General features: G+C 39.6%; 1 protein-coding gene across 1 annotated transcript in view; it reads left to right on the forward strand.

Moving 5' to 3' along the window:
- lrp1aa (low density lipoprotein receptor-related protein 1Aa) overlaps positions 1-22336 on the forward strand; it is a 200232-nt gene that overhangs the window by 47278 nt on the left and 130618 nt on the right. The window contains exons 3-6 of the mRNA XM_016442040.1: positions 7080-7217; positions 13580-13699; positions 13929-14057; positions 14218-14478. Coding sequence (XP_016297526.1) covers positions 7080-7217; positions 13580-13699; positions 13929-14057; positions 14218-14478 — 648 coding nt within the window. The remainder of the gene's footprint in view (positions 1-7079; positions 7218-13579; positions 13700-13928; positions 14058-14217; positions 14479-22336) is intronic.

Consider the following 22336-nt stretch of genomic DNA (forward strand, 5'->3'; position numbering starts at 1 on the left):
CACACACACACACACACACACACACACACACACACACACACACACACACACACACACACACACACACACACACACACACACACACACACACACACACACACACACACACACACACACACACACACGCGCGCACACACACACACACACACACACACACACACACATTGGGTTTCCATTTTTTAGGGGGACATTGCCTAGGCATAATGGTTTTTATACTGTACAAACTGTATTTTCCATTTCCTTACCCTAAATCTGCCCTACCCCTCACACAAAACTTTCTGCATGTATGTGTGTGTATGTTATTGATTTTCAAATTTAACTATAGATCTGGGACAAAGGTGAAATTATACAATCCATACAGAAGACAAAGTAACAAAAATAAATGATTGTTTTACTATAAATATCAAACTTTGAAAACTTTGCTTCTTCATATCTCACTGATGTGTGTGCGTTAAGCTTCACACCGAAATGACTGATATATCATCTGGGTGAAGAGACTTGCTTCTGTTATCTTTGGATTTTTAAATGTTGCTTAACTTGTATTTAACCCAGAATATTATATATTTATATTATATATAATATTCTGAACATTAACTGATGTCATGAAAACGTTACAGTTGCAGTTTATGTGGGAAGTGTTGTATATATTTGTAATGGTATTTTAAAATGGATAAGGTTGTCTGAGGTTAAGCATTCTGAGTTCCCTAATGGGTTTGAGTGTCCCAGCTGCCTAAACTCTTCGAGAGATGATCTTAAACAGGGCTCCAAAATAAAGATCCATTCTGACGGAGACTAAGCCATCAAACATTCTCTGTCACTGAATGATCTTCAGATTAGGGCAAGAAGAATATCAGAAGTAGCCTGCCAGTTCACACTCTTGGATTCACCTTCAAACACTCAGCCTTTGTGGTATGTGGATAGTTTGCGTGATGTTGTGAGGATTCGAGAGGTCACATCCGGTTCTCATTCATGATGTGAAATGGATTCTTGATATGGATCATTAACTCCTTCCCCGCCATTGACGGAAATGTCCAGCTTTCCATGTTTTCACTGGTGTACGGTAGGAGGTGCTATTAGGCATTTTCTGAAAGAGCATTGAGCGTCAAACATTAAACAGCATATAAATCAAAACTGCCTAACGTTGTTGAATGCAGTGTTGACTCAGGAAGTGGTTTAGGACTGTGAAGCTTTGTGTGTGTTGATAGAAGCGATCTATTGCATCTATCTTTCTGAATCTGATCCAGATGTAGTCTTTTAAAAAATGTGATTTTCTCAGCTTTTTGTTCAAAAAGTTACTTTTTTATGAAACTTACCCACATTTAACTGTTGATTTAAAAAAAAGAAAAAAAAAAAGATGAAGCTAGAATAAAACGTTTTTTTTTTTTTTTTAAAGCAGAGGCGCTGTTCTTTGTTTTGACATATTGCATGTTCAGTTATTAATACAACAAAACATTCTGGGTGCCATTAAACTTATTTAAAAATGATCAAAAAATACTGCCGCTGGCGGGGAAAGAGTTAATCTCAATTAAAGAAGTTGTTAAATAGCACATGTTATTAATAGTTACTGTGGTAAGATCTTTTGTTTGACTAGTAGTTTGACCTGTCCAGAACACAGGCAATGGGAAAAGCCTCTGTTGTGGGCCATAATTGTGTTCTGTACGACACCACTGTAAAAAAAATGACCATGAATTTAACGGTAAAAGACTGTAAAAATGCTACAGTAAAATCCTGTTAAATGGTTAATGGTAAATTCCGCTACTATATATGGTGAAAAACTGTATTGGACATTACATGTATTGGACATAAATGTTTCGGTAGTATACCGTTTTTGGAAGTGAAAAAGACCGTATAATTTACAGTGAATAACCGTAAATTGACATTCCCAGAATTCCCTGCGTTACATTTCAAATTTGATGTTTTTTTGTTGAAATAACTATGTTTCTTCTTTGTTTTTTCTTATCAGTTTTGTATATTAGGGTTGTGTGTTACACCTAATGTTGTTAAATTAATGTTTATTGCATTATTTCAGTTTCATGTGTGTTACCATTATGGTGTTTAGTGTTTGTGTGAATGACACTGTGCACCTTCTATATATGTTATTATTTAAAAGCTGGTTGTGATGGGCTTTGGTTCATCATGTGACTTTCTCATCACCACCTGCATTGGGTGGTTATCAGTGTATTACAAAGATACAAAACAGATTTCAGTACTTCAATAAGGTTGGTATATTAACATTATATCAGTTAATGAAATTACGGTATTTAACTGTAAATTTAAGTTAAAACCGTAAAACCTAAAACGTTGCTACCGTATTTTTTACGGTGCAATTCCGGCAACCACAGCTGCCGTTTTTTTACCGTACATTTTACGGAATTTTTTTTACAGCGTGAAACTGCGTTTGTCATTGCTTATGGAACCTAAAACAAATGTGCCCTTCTGACATCAGTAAGGCAATGTTTCATGTCTGTATAGAAAATTGTATTTGGCAAAAGAAGCTGTGATCAATGCTGATGATCCGTCTCATGTGTGGAAACTTTCTCATGTTATGTTTGGGCTGCTTTATAGTTAATGAACAATTAAGGAGAGCAGTAAGAGATGCATTGATCTTATTCATGCATGAATGCTCCAGTGACATGGAACGGCCCATTACTGTACTATTCTATGCAAGAGTTGCCTGACATGGACAATTTCAGAATCAGAATCAGAAATCAGAAAGAGCTTTATTGCCAAGTATGGAGGCTGGTGTCACACCGTCTGGGCCTGGTGCTTTTCTTCCCTTGTTCTTTCTGAAGACCTGGCGCACATCATCCTCACTGATCTGCAACGTAGGAGTGGGGGAGATTTCCCCCAGATTTGAGTTGTAGATTTCACTGATATGAGTCTCGGAGGTCAGATGTTGTGATGCCGAAAAATATGGATTTAGCTAAATAATATATTACTTTTACTATTGCTTAAACTCAAATATAGGGTTTTGAATATAAACTCATAATTGTAAGTATTAATGTTTGATGCATAACTCATCATAACTCGCACCATTTGACAAGCTAAAACGTGTGGCTTGTTGAGAAGAAGTGATATTGTGTCTCTGACATGTAATTTTCACCTGGCAGACGAAAATAATCCACTTGCATTCAAGCAGAGACCTGAGCCACATCTACATGGATTTTGAATACATTCTGTACTCTAATGAAGTTTTACCTTTGAAGAATGCATTTTCACCCCGATTAACATCATTGTAATATGCAAACTGTATCTGCCAAATCAGCTTTGAGTCTCAGTTTCAAAACACTGGTGTTAACAGAAGAAATGCTTATTTATAGTGTATAGCATGAGGGCAATGACTCATCACACTCCAGTTCAGATGTAGTTGATTGATGATAAGCTAATTACAGCACTGGTACTACACAAGACATTGCTTACTGTGATACTGTATCTCACAGTGCAATGCATGACATTTAAAATGGTCTTGACCTTGTGAAATTGTTATTTTTATGTTTCTTGATCCATTATTTGGACTGAAATGTTTAGATATTATTGCACAAAAATTTAAAATAGCATTTTCCCCCCAGTGTGATAACTGGATGCCACACACTGAATTAAAAAGCTGATGGAGTAAAGCATAGATTTTAACTGACTATTTTTAAAGGGGTCATATGATGCTTTTTTAAAGATCATTATTTGGTGTAACAGAATATGTTGACATGCTTTAATGTTCAAAAAACACATTATTTTTCAAATACCCGCAGCTCCCCCGACTACAATGTCCAGCAAAACATAAGAATAATCGAAAACCGGTGAAATATCGGGTGGTGTGTACTTCCGAATGTCCAGCAATTCGTCTCTGGTGAAACTGATTGCAGGGATATAACTAAAGACAGGACAAACTAACAAAAACATAAAAACAACTGCGGAGCCCGCCACGGAGGCAGCCATCAACGTCGGCGCCATCGCGAGCATGAAATGAAAACAAGTCTGGCGCAAATGTATTTTGTGTTACATGTATTAATTAAATTATGAAGAATGGGGTATTGGAGATGCTTTTTTGTTTGTTGTACATGAGTTCTGCAAAATAAATTTCAATGGCTTTAAAAAAAAGTGCTGGGGACAAAAATCGCAATTTCATGTAGTAATGACAAACTTTTGATTTCCATGCCTGAGAAATCATGGGAAATAATAGATAAAAACTCATGGAAATGCCATGGAGTACTATTTCTTTTTCTCTAGTTATGCTCTGATATAGAAATTGCTGTTTGTGTGAAATATGTATATTAATTTAAAAATATGTATCTTAATTCTTGAAAAGTCTTGGAAATTCATTGGCCAAAAGGTTGTGATGTCATTACCCCAATCATTTCTGAACATGCTGTTTCTGCAGTTTATCGCAGTTTCAGGACATGGTCTGGATGGAGTAAAGTGGAGTATGTCGATATTATTATTTTAGAAGAGCAAGACGAGTCCTGTTTTCCATCATAGGAACTCTCTGTTGTGTAAAGTCAGTACAATTGGACAAATCATCACCTTGCAAATATAAGGATCAGCATTCTGAGCAGTTTCGAGATATTTAGCTTCAAAGTTTTTGCATTCCATATAATGATATGGGATATGGGGAACCAGTCTCTTTCATACATCACTCCCAAAATGTACACAACCTAAAAAAAACAGCAACAACATGTAATGTAAATAAGTTGTCAAAGAATATGAATATGTGAATAACTCGGTTTTGACAAAAATGGGAGATAGAATCTTGTAATTCCAAGGTGACTAAATGTCTTTGTTGGTACAAGCTCTTCACAGTCATTGCATGGTTTCTTTTGAGTAAAATCACTTAATGTCAAGCCAACACCTCAGATTGAGGGCTTTTTCAAGAGGCTTTCAAGGGTAACTTTTCAGAAAATTACATTTTTAACGCATTTTCATTTAGGTGTCAACAGCAAAATAACATTAAATCTATCTCACGAGCTGTTCAAATTTCTGTGTGGACCAGCAGATGCAGATGGTCTGTGGTCAACACAACCTATAGCTTTCTGGTTGCTTCAGGTCCAAGTTGGACAAAAGAATGCTATAACAGATCTTGAGGATTGCTGAAAGAAAGACTGGTGTCCCCTGACCCTCCACCAGGATGAGGCAGAACACAGGCAGGAAAAAATCATTAGATAGCACACTCCCAGATCACAACCTGCTTGGGCTCCAACCCTTCGGCCGGCGCTACAGAGCACTAAGCACCAGAACAAGAGTAGCAGTGTTACCAAGTACTTTCACACTGTTGCCGTGGGTTGTTTTTTAGTCCGCGGGTTAAAGTGGTTGAACATGATTTCATTGAAGGGGACCCCTGACGGAGAGGAAAACCGCAGAAAAAAAAAAATAGAGTTGGGTTGGTTTTCTTTCGCAGACCTGGCAACCCTGAAGAGCAGCTTCGTCCTTCTGAAATCTGTATCCTGTCTCGTGTCATCGCTCAATCAATGTTTCAAACGCGGAAAGATGACAATAGCTTGTAAACAATATGTCACGTAACATCACATTTACCACAGAAAAACATATTCGGTGACCATGAACTCTGTAGTCAGCTAGAAAAATGAACTCTAGAGAGTTAAAATATGCACCATATAACATATTCATTATAATTTTTTTTTTACGGTTCTTCAGTATTTAATTTATGTTTGAATAAATCCATCAAGTTTTTGTGGCAGCCACCATTTAAATATTTATATTTCAAAAAACGAATTGGAGTTGAAATATAATCATGTAATTTTAAGTTAAGTTAGTATTATAACTTTAATATTACAACAACTTTATTGAGTATATTTTAAGTGTTTGCATACAAATCAGCTAATTTCAGCCTTCCATATTATTGACTCTCAGGTAATATTATACAGCATTAGTTGAGAGATTTTTTTTTTCCTCGAGAAAATTTGCCATGTCCTGTGCCTGATATATATCCAAAATAATTGATATTGAATCGAAATCAGAATCGAATCAAATCGCAAGCTTGTGAAGGATAAGCGAATCGAATTGTGAAATTTGTGTCAAAACCCAGCCCTACTAATGAGTTTCAAAATTTCTCAAATCTTTCATTGTTTGGCCCTGAACTCATTGGTTGAGCCAGAAGTTGGCATGTTGAACTGCTCAAATAAACAGAGCACTATTCTGAAAGTGCCGAAGAGTTACTTCAGGATGTTAAAGGTCCCATATTGTCAAAACTGAAATTTCCTGGCTTTTTTCATGATAACTGAGGTGTAGGTGCTATGTAACTACCATTCAAAACCTAAAATAAAACTCCAGAAAGTTGTAAAATATGTGACTTTTAACCTACCAATGCAGGAGACTGAAATTGAGATATGGGAACATATTCTGACAGAAGAACAGACACATCCGCTCACACATGCTTCATAGAAACCCGTAACATAATAAAGCAGTGACTTAATACAACACCACTGATGTATGTTTGTACTGGCACTGTATTGATGATCTCATGAGTAAGCTAGAGGTTCAGAGAACATTTATTGTTTTAAACTCTGCTGTGTTGCATCACATTTCTGCACAAACACGTTCGCTCATTTCTGGTCAGTGATTTGGGGAGTTCTGGTCCGTTTTCACTCCACGCCCAGCGTCCTGTCCACTCCAGAGCGGACGAGAGCTTAGAAACACAAATACAGCTCATCCAGTGACTGGATGAACTGTATTATATACAAACACATGACTGCACACTTATGCACACATTCATGATAAACCATCAACTGGAAAATTTTACCAACAGTGTTTGAAAGCAAGAAAGGAAATTAAAAATGATGCATCTGTTACATAAGGGTTAAAAAAGTGTTTTTCACATTGTTACAGTAAAATAACATATTACAGTAAAATAACATATAACAGATGCTGTGTATTAGTGCAGTAAATTCTAGTATGCTTTGAAAATATTTCACCTACACTTTAAACATATGAATTCTTGTTCCAGTGTTAATATATGGTACATAATGCGATCTAGCATTTCAGCTCACATGGAGGTTTTGATACGATCAAAAGTGGGATGCTTTGGAGGTAGTATCGTCATCTTTATGCTTTTGTTGTCTGCTCTCTTTCAGGTCCTCATAACCGTGTGTCGCGCTGTCCTCCCAATGAACATCAGTGTCTGGGTTCAGACTTGTGTGTTCACATGAGCAAGCTGTGTAACGGCGTCCCCGACTGCACTGATGGAGAAGACGAGGGGCCGCACTGCAGAGGTAATGACTGCATGACTTCAAACATCGCTTGATTATATATTGCTATATATTTCTAGTTATCCAACATTAATACTATCATTATGACCTTGCAAAGTTCAAATTTACATTGAAATAAACCATGGGCTAAACAGCAAAACATTATGTTTTTAATAGATTTTCCAGTGAAAATATCATCCAAGATAAATGTACTTAATGAGCAAAACTGTGTGAGACATTAAGGATAAGTTTTCAGAGAATATATCTTGAATGTAAATGTATTTTGTTTTGTGGTTCTGGCAGATTATTCACTTGTTTTTCACCTAAAGGGATAGTTCATCCAAAAATGAAAGTTATTATTCAATCAGCCTTATGTTACAAACCTATAAGACTTTGTTTTCATATTTGGAACACAGATCAATATATTTTTAATAATCTCTCATTTTTTGTCAATCCATTTAATGTTCACGTAACTAAAACTTTGACACTTCAAAAAGTTCATTTTTGAAAAATTGTAAACAAAATCCATATGAATCAAAGTCATATTAAATGGAGTCTTCTTAAGAGACACAAAAGCTTTATGTGTGGACTTTACTGGATGTACAAAAACTATGAGGGAATATTAAAAATATCGTAATTTTTGTTCCGAAGATAAATGAAAGTCTTGGAGGTTTGGAATGACATGAGAGTGAAAGAATGATGATATAATTTTCATTATTGTGTGAGCTATCCCTTTAATTTGCGTTTTATTTGTGTTTGAAGATACGAACCAAATCCTCCTTCAAATTGCAATGGCTTGTGGCCAGTATTAGCTGATAGAGAGTGTACACAGATCTGCACTTTGAATTTTCATCGGACAAACACAAACAAAATACACTGATGCTTGAAAGTTTGTGAACCCTTATGAATTTCCTGAATTTCTATGTGTATCTTACCAATAGTGTTACCAGATTTCAATTAAAAATAATACACAAATCTGTTTATGTTGTCACTTGTGATGCTGGAGAAATATGTGAACCTCCAAGATTTTAAAGACATAACTGGATTCAGGTGTTTCAGTTGTTTCGGCAGTATAAATCTGGTGTGAGTTTAGCAGCTCTGCCCAACAGAAAGAACACAATCCTGGATCGGCTCTATCAAAGTCTGGGCCTCATCACGCCTGTTTGTGGAAACTTGCCATGCCTCAGTCAACATTTCTGATAAAAGTTTGTTGTGTTCACAAGGCTGGAAATTGTTAGAGAAGTATCTGTGAAGAGTATGGTGTCCATCAGTTAGATAGTTTACAAATGGAAGAAATTCAGCATCCCCATTTCTCTCTGCCAAGCAGTGACCATCCATGAACCAGGAGATCACAAAGAACCGTAACAAGGATCTACAGGCCTCTCTTGCATCGGCTTCATGTTCATGAGTCTATCAGACAAACACTGAACATGAATGATGTGCACAGTAGGATACTGCATCAAGGAGGAAGCCACTTCTCTCCAAGAAGAACACTGTTGCCTGTCTAAGGTTTGCCAAATACCACAAGGATAAGCCAGAAGACTATTGGAACAATTGATTTGTTAATGGATGAGTCCAAAGTAAAACAGTTTGGTTTAAATAAAAAAAATGCATTTGGCAAAACCAACACACTGCATTTAGTAATAGCAACCGCATCCCAACTGTAGAGCATGGGATGGCAGTATTTGGTTTGTATAATTATTTGCTGGACCAGGACAGCTTGCCATCATTGATGAATACTTTGTTATCTGAGAAAATTCCACCACTGAAAGACTAAGGTGGAACGGCCAAAGATTCCTCCAAGCTAATGTGCAGGACTGATTACTGGAAATAGTGTGATTTTTTTTTTATGTTATTTTTCCCCCAAACAAGTTAAGCACTTACATTGGCCAACAGTCAATTTCATTGGTCAACTCAATCATACAGTCACCTGTCAAGAAAAGTTCAGACTTCATGGATTCAGTTCAGAATTCAGAAATATTATGGATGACCAAACAGTACTGCTATCAGGCTGCGCTACCAGCACTATATTGAAGTTAAAGCCAGAGTTTAGGTTAAGGGGTAGTATTTGTTTCATAATTGTGTGTGCAGTTGGCACAGTGATTGACATGACTGATCAACTGATTTGGGAAAATATATGCTTGAAAATGTTTGGTTGTTGGTAATGCTGCTCTAGAGGGGTGACACCAGATACTGATGGCAGAGGATTATATACTTTTTCCAAACAAAGACATTTGGATAAGGTTTTCTAGGTAAATATAAAGCAGAGTTATTTCAAATTTATAAAGCACTTCCCGTAGTTTTGTAGCCAAGAGTGCTGATATACAATCCAGCAGCACAGGGACTTTTCACCGTTTGTATCACTTCGCTTGTCTATGTTTGTTCCAGTGCTGGTGATTTTGAATCATTCATTTAAATGATTCACTCAAAATCACTGACTCATTCAGGAATGAAGCAAATTATTGTTTTAATAGGTTAGTCATTGAATACTTCAGTCAAGAAATTTGTTTAAAAACACTAATTAATTCATGTACAGAACAAGTGACTGTCTTTATGAGTCACTGAATGATTCACTTAACTGATTTGTTCAAAAACACTCATCTATTCTGGAATTAAATGCCAGAACTGTGTGTTTCTCAGCACTCTTTGGTTGATCCTACTTTGGCTGCATTTACACTTGGCATTAACATGCGACCTGTATCCGGATGTTGTCCACATACACATTGAAAGGGTAAACGCGCTTCTGAACGGAATGTTATCCGATCAGCATGTCCTGGTCCAGAGGTAGTCGAGGACGCATTGTGATCGGATCTCAATGATCTCAGTCAATGCAATCCAGCCATCGTGTCTGCATTCGCAGGTCGACATCACGCAAACGCCACCCCCCTCTCTCCCGATCTTACGGAAGGAACAGAGCGCTAGTGAGACTCGTACATTTATTTTGATTTGTAAAAAAAATGATATCACACTCGCAATCATGCGGTTTGTTACAATGTTATATACAATATAACATTATATACAAATATACAATGTTTTATGACACTTTATGTGTACTGGTTATATGCCTTTTAAGATCTGATCTCAATGTACTGTAGGTCAAATTGTATATATAAGGAAAGGCAAATTCTTAATGAGTTTTTACACACACACACACACACACACACACACACACACACACACACACACACACTAGTTTGAACCAAAAAGAGTTTGCAAGCAAAAGAAAAACAATAATGGCATACGATACGTATAAGCTGCTAATAAGTCATACTTTTAGATATTCGACTTTCGTTATTTAGGAATTTTCAATGTTGTAAGTGACATTTGCTCTGATAAGATGAGCATCTGTAACCATGGGTTAACTAATGTGCCTCGAGCCATCAGATTCATCTGTGCAGAACAGCAGAGCCGAAGTACAACTCACATAATGAGCAAAACAATGCTCCTCTGCAAGTTACTTGTAGTTTTATGTTTTTACATTGTATTTTTGTGTAACACTTGTGTAACACTTTTGGGTAACAGCTTTATGCCGTGTCCAGTTTTACCAGAGGTAAAGCTTTAGTTTTTAATATTGCTTGTTTATTCGCTGATGTTGACATGAGAGCTGCTGATTTTCATTGGCGACCCCTGCTGACTGATCTGCAGCCTCACCCACAGTTCTGTCTGAGGAGAGAAAAGAAATGTCTGGCTGAAATATCATCAAAAAAGATTTAAACTTAAAAATGTACGGTGTTTCATGAGTGTGTATTGACTGAGAGATGAGTGCACACGGTCTAGCCCTTGTAAGTATTAAAATCTTAAGTAATTTAAAAAAAAAATATATATATAGATAATTTAGAATGACAACAGTTTGATGATTTGAGGAGATTACTAAAAGTACTTACAGTACTAACATAATGGTGTTTCATGAGTGTGTATTGACTGAGAGATGAGTGCAGACGGTCTAGCCCTTGTAAGTATTAAAATCTTAAGTAATTTAAAAAAATATATATATATAGATAATTTAGAATGACAACAGTTTGATGATTTGAGGAGATTACTAAAAGTACTTACAGTACTAACATAAGTGCATTTTTTAGTATGCACTCATGTCTTCAAAGTCCTGCATAATTGCAAACTCTAGTATGTCATGGCCACTTTTCACAACCCAATAAAATAGACATTTCATTTCATATTCATATTGTTTCTACATTATGAGTAGTTTTGCAAACCACAGTTGTATAGTAGCTTCCCAACACTGTCCAGTATCAGAAGCAGTGAATTTAAACTGCCTCCCTCCACGAAATGCATTTTCTCCAAATTTGAATTGCTTGATCATCAAATTCATGATTTGGATGCATGCTTTTAGCTCTGCAGAGCTTCATGTATGAGGACATGTGTCACTTTAGATACTCAATACGGAGTCAGTCATTGAAACTGAAGACTATGCGATCTGACCTTATACCTTGAGGAACAGTGAAACTATGTCAACAGTTCACTGGTCAGCAGAAGGTGCATTAGTTAAGAAAACTGGAACAGACATTACTGGCTCAGAGTTTGATGTTTGAAGTCTCAGTGTGTTACAAACAAAATGCAGTTTACATTTTAAGTTACATGATTTGTTAAAAGAATAATTTGGTTGACTAATATGTGTTTTTCATTTAAAATGTCTGCATTTGAGAGACAATTTTTTATTCAAAGCAAAATATATTAAACATTTTTGACAGTATGCAAAACCTGGACATCAAAATTCTGATCTTGGCATTGCTATACGATTTGAGCGAGAAGAACATTTCTTATTTTTGGTAGATATACCAGTATATAGTCATAACCCATCAGAGTACTTGTGTTGCCATAGTGAAATGGTCAAATGTGAAGTAAAGGCCAAATCACTGTCAGATTTCCACTCAATCCTCTTAAGGACTAGCTGTGAAGAACTTCCTTCACATGCTCAACTTTGCATGCTTACACTCATCCACACATATACTGTACCTACACGCAAATCAAAACACACACTCACATACTTTCTGCTGTGATTGTATATCGACACAGAATATGAGTGTTGTTAGCTCTGTCCCAAAACCTAGTGAGCAACCTCGCTGCCTACTACCAACACAAGCAGTTGTCTTTTAAGGCAGCATCCCAACTGAAATGGAACCTCAAAAGTGACTGATTTGGAACGATGTTCATAGGCAGCAGCCCTACGTGCCACACAAATAGAGCTTGACTTGCTGAGTTTGCCATTACCATATCTCTGTTTGGAAATGTTGGAACAGTGTTCATGTCAGAAGTGGGCTTATGAGGGCTCAGTTTTTGGACTGAGCATATGATTGGACTGACAAAACCACTAAAGCTGACTACATAAGGAGCTGTTAGCATATTAGCATAGCTGCTGTGAGCTGTTGTTGCAGTTCATCTAGAGGCTCATTAGTATCTGACTGTATGCTCATGTTTGCGGCGTCCCCTGAGCTCTGGGACAGGTGTGTGTGTGTGTGTGTGTGTGGGTTGTTAACATCACTACTGTTCACCACCTGCTGAGGTACCAGGTGCTGTTATTTCATTTCAGTCACTCTGTGGTTTGTCAAATTTATCAGTTTCATGCAAAATAGGATTTTCTTACTGTGTTAACATAAAAATGCTTCAAAATTGTGTGCAGACATCAACCTTCAAAAACTTTAGTCCAGGCAGACAATTTGTTGAAACTAAACTACAAAAACAGCTAGTTCAGAAATCTTGAGAAACTATTTAGCCCACATTTACAACACCTATTTAGTGTTCACCAACTCTACTTATCCTCATTTTAAAAAAAAAGTATGTAAAAAATAGGGCCTAATGTACCATGTTAATATGATGGAATTTTCAGATTTGTTCAGGTTTTACCTGCATTTTGAATTACACATTGCATTGTGTTGTGTTTTTGGGTTTTCTGGCAGAAAATTACCAGTACCGTTTTCTTACCATGTTCATAATCTACAATGTCACATTTACATAAAATTCTTAAAGGTATAGAGTAGGTACAGCCTGTTTAATTCTAAGACATCTTTTGCCAATGTATATATATATATATATATATATATATATATATGTGAATACAAATGTGCACTTTGGTGAATTACTGTATGTTACATGTTAGCTTGATTCTAGTGCCTTTAGTCTAGCATGTACTGTGTTGTCATTCAGTATGTGATGAAGTTCTGTTACTACATTGAGTAAAACAAAACTTATGAGATTTTGTTTATCAATGCGTTTACTTGCCTTTTAGATGCATGTAAAATGTTTCTTGTTGTTTTGTGGTCTTCATGAAGTCTCTTTAGTGAGTGTTGACGGGCAGTGTGAGTCAGTGTGTTTGGTAATAGATTGTGTTGTGTTGTTTGACCTCTAGCCGTCCTCTGCTCTGATCTCTGTAGAACTGGCGCTCAACTGTACTCTCACTGGTTGCCAGGACAACTGTGCTGTCACACGCATCGGCCCCATGTGCTACTGCAAGAGCGGCTATGAGATCAGCCAAGATGGAAAGACCTGTAAAGGTCAGTTACCTTTACACACACTTTCACATGACTGACATGAGTATAGACTACTATGAATGCAAAAATATAGACATTACAGCTGATATAGACATTACAGTGGATTATTTTAATTGAATGGGAATAATCATTATGAATACTTAAAAATAAATAAACAATAGCATTCATACTAACTATAATATAAAATGTAAAATGTACTGTTTTGTGTGTGTGTGTGTTTGTGTGGGTTCAGATTTTGATGAGTGTACGGTGTATGGCACCTGCAGTCAGACGTGCACAAACACAGACGGCTTGTACACATGCTCCTGTGTGGAAGGTTATCTAGTTCAACCAGACAACCGCTCCTGCAAGGCCAAGAACGGTAAGACAAACATAACAGTCCAAGATAAGATCAAATAAAGCTTCTCCAATTCTGTTTCCCTCACATACATTTATCCGCATCGGCCAACAGTTTCATTCATTATTATTGGCTGAACTGTAACTATATTTGAGATGAAACAGATGTCTTCCTGTTGCTGTAGTGCCTGTGGACCGTCTCCCCGTGTTACTGATCGCAAACTCTCAGAACATCCAGATCACGTATCTGAGCGGCTCCAGCAGCCCGTCACTCTACATAAGCACAAAACAGACCGCAGCCATGGATTTCCTGTACGTGCAGGAAACAGTGTGCTGGATCAATGTGGGCGACTCCCCCGCGGGCACACGACTGAAGTGCGCTAAGATAACAGGACTCAAGAGCTTCACAGATGAGAGAACCATCAACATCTCCCTCAGCTTACACCGTAAGTCACGCTGCTGTGATTTCACATTACAAACCACATTTCTCACTCAGGGTTGTTATAGTTAAAGGGGTCATATGATGCGATTTCAAGTTTTCCTTTCTCTTTGGAGTGTTACAAGCTGTTCGTGAATAGATAAGATCCCTAAAGTTGCAAAGACTAAAGTCTCAAACCCAAAGAGATATTCTTTATAAAAGTTAAGACTCGTCCACGCCCTCCTAAAACGCCTCGTTTAAACGCCCCCACATGTGTACGTCACTGTGTGGGACGATTTGCATAACACCGCCCAAATGTTCACGCAAAGAAAGAAGGCGTAACTTTGATTCTCGCTGTAGTATTGTTGCCGCCGCCATATTGTGGAGACGCTGTGTGTTTCGTGAAAGCGAAACTACTTCGTTTGGTCTTCCAAAAGAGGACAGAACTAGAAACCAGTGGTTAAGTTGTATTTACAACACTGTTCCAGAACAGTTCAACCCAAATATTCAGATGTGTGCAGCGCATTTTATGGAGGATGAGGACTGTTTCCTGGGAGAGTAGACTACAATGCCGGTGTTCTGACAAATAATGCTGATTCACAGCCTGTAAGTACGCTTTCATATTTATAGAATTTGCCACTGATTATTTAAATGTGAGTTTTGAGCAGTGTAGAGTAGCGCTTGTTGTTTGTCATTTCTCCGATCACAAATGCAGACATGGTTTTATGTTTACGTGGCGCGATGCAACGCAACGCGTAAAAAGACAGTATAAGTCATTATAATCAGTACTTATGTCCCCACTGGATGCAACAAATGCCTAGTTTATAATGGCTTTTATTGCTGTTGTCTCATCACGCCGGGACACAGCATCACAGTATGGTAAGGGGCGTAACATTTCCGTCACAGGCTTGAGGTATTCGGCCAAACTTAGCGCACTGGATAGCTGGCCAATCACAGCACACCTCGCTTTTCAGACCGATGAGCTTTTTAAAAATCTATGCGTTTCAGAAAAGCACACCTCACTTTTCAGACCGATGAGCATAGAGGAGAAACAATAATGTACAGTATGTGGAAAATAATGTGTTTTTTAACCTGAAACCGCATAAACACATTTCATTACACCAAATACACAAAATAATGTTCTTTTTTAGCAACGTCATATGACCCCTTTAAGGAAATTCATGCAAATTCATGAAGATGCTTAAGCTATATTTTTAGATGAATATGTGATGAAACTGTCCTTACTAGCTGTAAGGTCAAATTTTCACCAATATTGTAACCAGCGTATTTTCTAAAACATAGCCATTCCATGCTGCATGTGCCATCCTTACTGTTGCATTCAACCTTAAAGAATAGACAAACCTGAAGGATGAGTAATCAAGGATGGGTTTTTTTTCTTTTGTTTATTCATTGGTTTTATCCAAAGCAATTTACAAATTAGGGACATCACTAGCATCACATTCATTTAAGAGACATGCAAGAAAATGTCTCGGTTAAGCAAGTGACTTTGGTTCCCCAAGAAGGGGAATGAGACTCTGCGTCGATGGGGACCACCTTCAGCATGAGCCGGTGTTTGAAGCATGTGTGTAAATACGCCAATACAATTGGCTGATGATAGTCACATGACAGAACATGACGTGCTGGCAATGCCATAAAAGTATGAAATATGGCAGCTTCTATGGAACTTCTATACTGTGTCGATGATGATGCTATGGGGATGCTAATACCCACTGCTCCATACTGAACAAATGCCTGCCCACTGTGTTGTATAAGTTCAACAAATGAGACTGGCTGTGTCTAAAAAGTGCCATTCTCTGCACATAGTGACCAGGAGCTATAGGCCCCAGGGTTGAAGTTATCCAAGTGTACCCTACTTGTTATGCCCCGGAAAAGGGGGAGCCAACCTTGTTATCCCATCCTGTTATCCCACTTCTCTTTGGACTTCGGATCATTCCCATGATCCAAAATTGCCTTTTGAGTTGCCAGATGCTATAGTCTATGTACCTACATGGGTAAGATATATTCCAGCAGAAGGAGCGCACCAGCATCTACTGTACAAGCATCACCACTCTGTGGATGACAAAAGTAAGGTAAAGCAGGCACAAGCTGCCCATCCTCCCAATTGCTTGAAAGGAACATTGCAGCTACCTCTACCTTCCCCAACAGCAAGAATGTGGCCCGAGTGAGGCAGTGAGAGGCAACAAAATGAATATTCTGTTGCATTCTCTCTGTAAATAATATCTCCATAACATTCCACCTCAGCCAGGGAAGTAATAATACTGCAGGGATGGGAATAAGAGGGAAAACATGAGTACTAAATTCGGCTACATCCTAAAGCATCATAACTGCTGCGAGAGTAATAACAATAACAGAGAGAGCAATGCTCAACCTCAATCTGTGAAAGTGAGAAATACAAGGGAGAGAGCCACGCTTAATCTCAACCAGAACATAAAATCATATCATCAACCAGTATATACTGTATATAATGCTGTGAGCAAAATAGGGAGAGAGCACAGATCAACCTCAACCGAAATATGTAATCATATACCAACCAGCATATAAATCTATGTGCAATGCTATGAAAAGTGAGAAATAACAGGAGAGAGCACCGCTCAACCTTCACCAATGCAATCATGTCCTTAACCAGTATGCATGTCTATATGTAATGCTGTGAGTATGAGAAATTAAACGAGATAGCATCACTTAACCTCAACCTGTACATAAAATCATATCCTCGACGTGCATACATGACTATATGATATGCTGTCAAAGTGAAAAATGGAGAAAGTAAAATGCTCAACCTCATCCAGTACATAAAATCAAATCATCAACCAGTGTACAACATACCTAAAAAAATATACAGTATGTGTACATTCTTAGAATATGAATCTAAAATGGAGAGAGCACCAGAATAAGAAATAATGCGTAAGAAGAAGAGAGTAATGCTCAACCTCAACCACATAATTAATATCCTCAACCAGCGTACACCTAAATATATGTGCATGCTGTGAGAATACAAAACTAAGAAGAGGAGAGCACAACTCCATCTCAACCAGCATTCACTCAAACTCACATAACTAACATCCTCAAACAGCATCTGTAATATTCCCCAACTCCTAATACATGTAATTGTTTAACAACCTCTTGTGCCCAACACACCTCAAGTCGGGGGAAGTCGTGGCCTAATGGTTAGAGAGTCGGACTCGTAACCCAAAGGTTGCGGATTCGAGTCTCGTACCGGTAGGCATTGTAGGTGGGGGGAGTGAATGTACAGCGCTCTCTTCCACCTTCAATACCACGACTGAGGTGCACTTGGTGTGTGCACTTTGGATGGGATAAATGCAGAGCACTAATTCCGAGTATGGGTCACCATACTTGGCCACATGTCAGGGGGAAGTTGTGGCCTAATGGTTACAGAGTCAGACTCGTAAACCAAAGGTTGCGGGTTCGAGTCTCGTACCGGCAGGGATTGTAGGTGGGGGGAGTGAATGCACAGCGCTCTCTCCCACCTTCAATACCACGACTGAGGTGCCCTTGAGCAAGGCACCGAACCCCCAACTGCTCCCCGGGCGCCGCAGCATAAATGGCTGCCCACTGCTCCGGGGTTGTGTTTGTGTGTTCACTGCTGTGTGTGTGCACTTTGGATGGGATAAATGCAGAGCACTAATTCCGAGTATGGGTCACCATACTTGGCCACATGTCACGTCACGTCACGTCAAAGTGGGAACAGGGAAGGAGGAGGAGGGAAGGAGGTTTTTGTTGTCTCTTCTCCATGATGATGTCTCAGAGATCCTTCATGGGCTTCCCCCGAGATCGCTGCCTTGAGCCCCGGCTTCTCTGAGATGGATCACAAGTAACCACACTCTCTTTCTGACCTTGCCTCCAGCTTGGGCCGACTACATGGTCATGATGCCCGATTTCAATGCGGGATATACCCTTCAAATGCTGCTGTCTGAACTCTTGCCTACCTGAAGTTCTTCTCTTGCTCCTTGATGCCCGAGAAGTTCAGCCACAGATGCTGCTCTGTAGCCACCACTCCAAGAGAGCAGCCAGTGGAATGGGCCACCTGGTTCATGGAACAGAAGGTGAGGTCTGTGTTATGGCGGAGCTCTCGGAGGGGTTTGAGATGTATACCCTCGCCTTGATCAAGGACCTTCAACAGGTCAGCATGGTAAGCTTGCATCACTGCAATGACGCTTGGCACTCCACCAGCTTGGCCGGCCACCATGTACGCTTTGCTTACGAGCTGAGATGTTACTTGGCATGACTTGGAAGGCAAAACAGGAGTCATTAGTGAGGTCGACACACCAGGAGAGAGATAGTCAGCGAGCATCTCATCTACCTGGGGAAACCTCACATAAATGTTCACTCATCCCCTTGATGATAGTATAATTAGATGAAGGGGGACTGAACAAATGGGCCGAAAAATGTTTATTACGATATCATTGTTATGATCAGTATTTAACGGCAGGCTCACAGCAGGAGGAGGTTTATGACCCGTGAGGAACCACTCATCCAGTCTACCGGGGATGGGTTCCTCTCTCGACGCCAAACAGTCTAAGCCCAAACAGGCTGTGACGCAGGTCATAACCTCCACTAACTCCTCGTATTCAGGGATCTAGGAGGAGGTGGGCTTGCTGGCATCATCTGCCTCAACTCCCATCACATCCAGCTCCTCAGAGTCAGATGGATCCAACAAAATGCTCTCAGCCATAGCGGGAAGAGGCTGAAGACTGTGCTTCCAGATCCAGCATGAGAGCATCTTAGCTGGTGAGCGAAGCTTGAGATAGGGACAGGCCTGTCCCAAGCTGCTCAGCCAACTCAACCTGCGATCTCCTCAAGCACAGCCTCCGCACTGCCTCAGCAGCAGTGGGACCCAGTCTGAGGGGTGCAGATTACCCCTAAAAAGAGCCAGGCGTGAGCAGAGCAATGCCAGCTCCTTCAAGGGCTGACCGTGCATACTCCACTCAAAGGCAGATGAAACACAGGGCAGGGACGTGGCGGCACACATCTCCTAAATCTTTTCTCACCCTCCATTCTTATTATCTCAACAGTCAATTATTAGAAATGGCCTATGGCAGTAGTTTGGAGACCACACACGCTAAACAAATGACTTCCTGAATCTGGGGATTCAATGAGTAGGATTAAATGAATAGGTGCCCTTTTATGGCATTGCCAGCAAGTCATGTGACTACCGTCAGCCAATTGTATTGGTGTGTTTGCACATGTGCTTTAAACACCAGCTCATGCGAAGGCGTTCCCATAGCGTCATCATCCGTAGAAGTTCCACTTTTGGCGCTTTTCCACTGCATGGTACGGCACGGTACGGCTCAGTACGGTTCACTTTTGGGGGGTTTTCCGTGAACCAATATTTCTCCCATCATGAAGTTTGATGAAAAAGAACAAAAGTAAACATTCTGCTACACCTCCTCTGGTGTTTCATGGAAGAAAGTCATAATGGTTTGGAATGACATGAGGGTGAGTAAATATTAAATTTTTGGCTGAACTGTCTTTGTAAATATTTGGTTTCTGTCCTATATTGGCATCCTCATGTAGTTCACAGTATTGTAAAATAGATTTTTAGTGAAAACATTGAGAATTTGTCTGCAGCTAACTGGAAATATTTACAATATAAATCATCAGTCTGAGCATCAGCATGAAGACAGCTCAAAGAGGGTGTGTGTGTGTTCAGTCTTCTTGCAGACAGACTCTTCACATTGTTGAGACTCAGGCTACATAAAAAGACCAGAGATTTGTCTTCCATTCTTCCTGCTAAAGAGAGGGAGAATGAAACAGATTAATATAGAGCAGTGTGTGTGTGTGTGTAGGCCAGACTATTTCTTACATATCCATGATGACTGCTGTGTGACTGAACTGCAGTCAGTTTTACCATCTATTCTCAGGAACAATGTCATTTGGCCCTTTCTTTCTTTCTTTCTTAATTTTTTTTTTATATAGTAATTCAAGATGAACACTTACACTCACACTCACATATATTGGTATTTATATCATTTTATGTAAGTAGTCTGCTATGCTGTTATAAAGATCTCATTGATTTACAATTACAAATTGATCTTACTTTTTGGTCATATAAATATCAGCATCTGCACCAAACTGCATATTTTTGCTCAGTTTGGGCCTCTGAATGAAATGTAGGTGTTTTTCCTCCTCAAGTATGAGGTCTGTGTTCTCACTTTTTCATGCTATATACAGGTGCATCTCAATAAATTAGAATGTCGTGGAAAATCCTCTGAGTTTTTATGAAAGAGATGGAAATTTGAATGAATGAAAGAGAGCAACGTTCTGGGGAAAAGTTTAAAAGACAAGTTTGCATTGTTTTGGGAATGACCAGAAACTGTGATAGAAAATGAGTTACAACATTAGAAACAGAAATATGATCTATGTTCCATATGCAAAGATATTTCATTCTCAAAGATGTTACCCAATCATAGAAAATGGCGTTTACACTGAAGTCTTAAAGGACACCTATTAAGCCCCTTTTTGCAAGATATATAATATAAGTCTCAGGTGTCCCCAGAATGTGCCTTTGAAGTCTCAGCTCAAAATACCCCAAGATCATTTATTATATAATTTTGAAAATGCCTATTTTAATTGGAAGCAGAAACACACTGTTTTCGTGCCTGTATCTTTAAATGCCCACTTTTCCAGAATAAGGCTGTGCTCTTACAGCTCGTGCCTCAGATACTCTGCCAAAACGAAACATTTGTTTGGCCATTCTGATGATGGCAGCCATGGTTTGTTGCTCCTTGGTACTTGTAATTTTTTTGTTTTTTTGCCCTGTCTTAAGCAACTTTTTCCCGATTAGCTTTACTAGAAACAAACTCCTGGACATCAGAAATAGCACACCAAATAACATCTTGCGAATCTCCGCTCCATGGCGAATAAATCAGACGAACTACGACTCCTCACCCACACAAACAAGGACTTTTTAAACTCTGCTGCGCTTTGCTTCACGGTAACCTGGCTGAACGGAGCCATCCTGGACAGCACGCTTCATCTAAAGGGCTTCCAGCTGTTCAGAGCGGATCGCGTCACAGAGTCCATGGAATAAGCAGCCCCGGCCATGTACCAGCTCCTCATACAGGGAGGTTCAAAAGTTGAGCGTCGCAACGGGACCGAGGTCGGCAGCGCTCTAAGCCGGGGGCTTCCAAGGCGAGGCCCGATCTGAGGGTCGTGCTTCAGTCGAGGAAGCCAATGAGCCAGTCGAGGATGACAATCATGGCCCAGGACTGTTGAGGGTGGCCCCTACTGGGGAAGAGCGGGGTGCACCGCATTACACTGTGCCCGTCTCTCCTCAGAGCCCTCAGGAGATCAGTCTGCTAAGCCTGCCAGAGTTCCAGGGCGCAGCAGTTTCCAGCGAGCACTCATCTCAGTGTCTTCGCGGAAACTTAGCGGAGCTGAGATGCTCGCCACCCCCTTGGGGGTCTCTAGAGCAGTTAGTTCAATCGTCTCCTGCCGGTCCTCTGCTTCAGGGCACCGAGCTAGCAGCTCCAAGTACATCAGAGACCAGTCTCGATAGACTGGTTCCCTTAGTAGACTATTTAGCAGCGTGGATACTACTGCCAAATGTGTCTCATTGGGTCCTGCAGACTGTAGAAAAAGGCTATCACATTCAGTTCGGCACTCCGTGAGATTCGATCACGATGCAGGCACGATTGTCCCCTGCTCGGATCAAGTAGATCCTCACTGCAGTTGTGAGAGTCAGAGAAGGCCAGTCACTCACTGTCAAGCAGTTTCAGAAACTATTGGGTTTGATGGCAGCTGTGTCCAACGTGATACCTTTTGGCCTGCTGTACATGAGACCCCTACAGTGGTGGCTCAAGACCAAGGGGTTCTCCCCATGGGGAAACCCGCTTCGCATTATC

Source organism: Sinocyclocheilus anshuiensis, unplaced genomic scaffold, assembly GCF_001515605.1.
Source record: "Sinocyclocheilus anshuiensis isolate Anshui unplaced genomic scaffold, SAMN03320099.WGS_v1.1 scaffold819, whole genome shotgun sequence".
NCBI lineage: Eukaryota > Metazoa > Chordata > Actinopteri > Cypriniformes > Cyprinidae > Sinocyclocheilus > Sinocyclocheilus anshuiensis.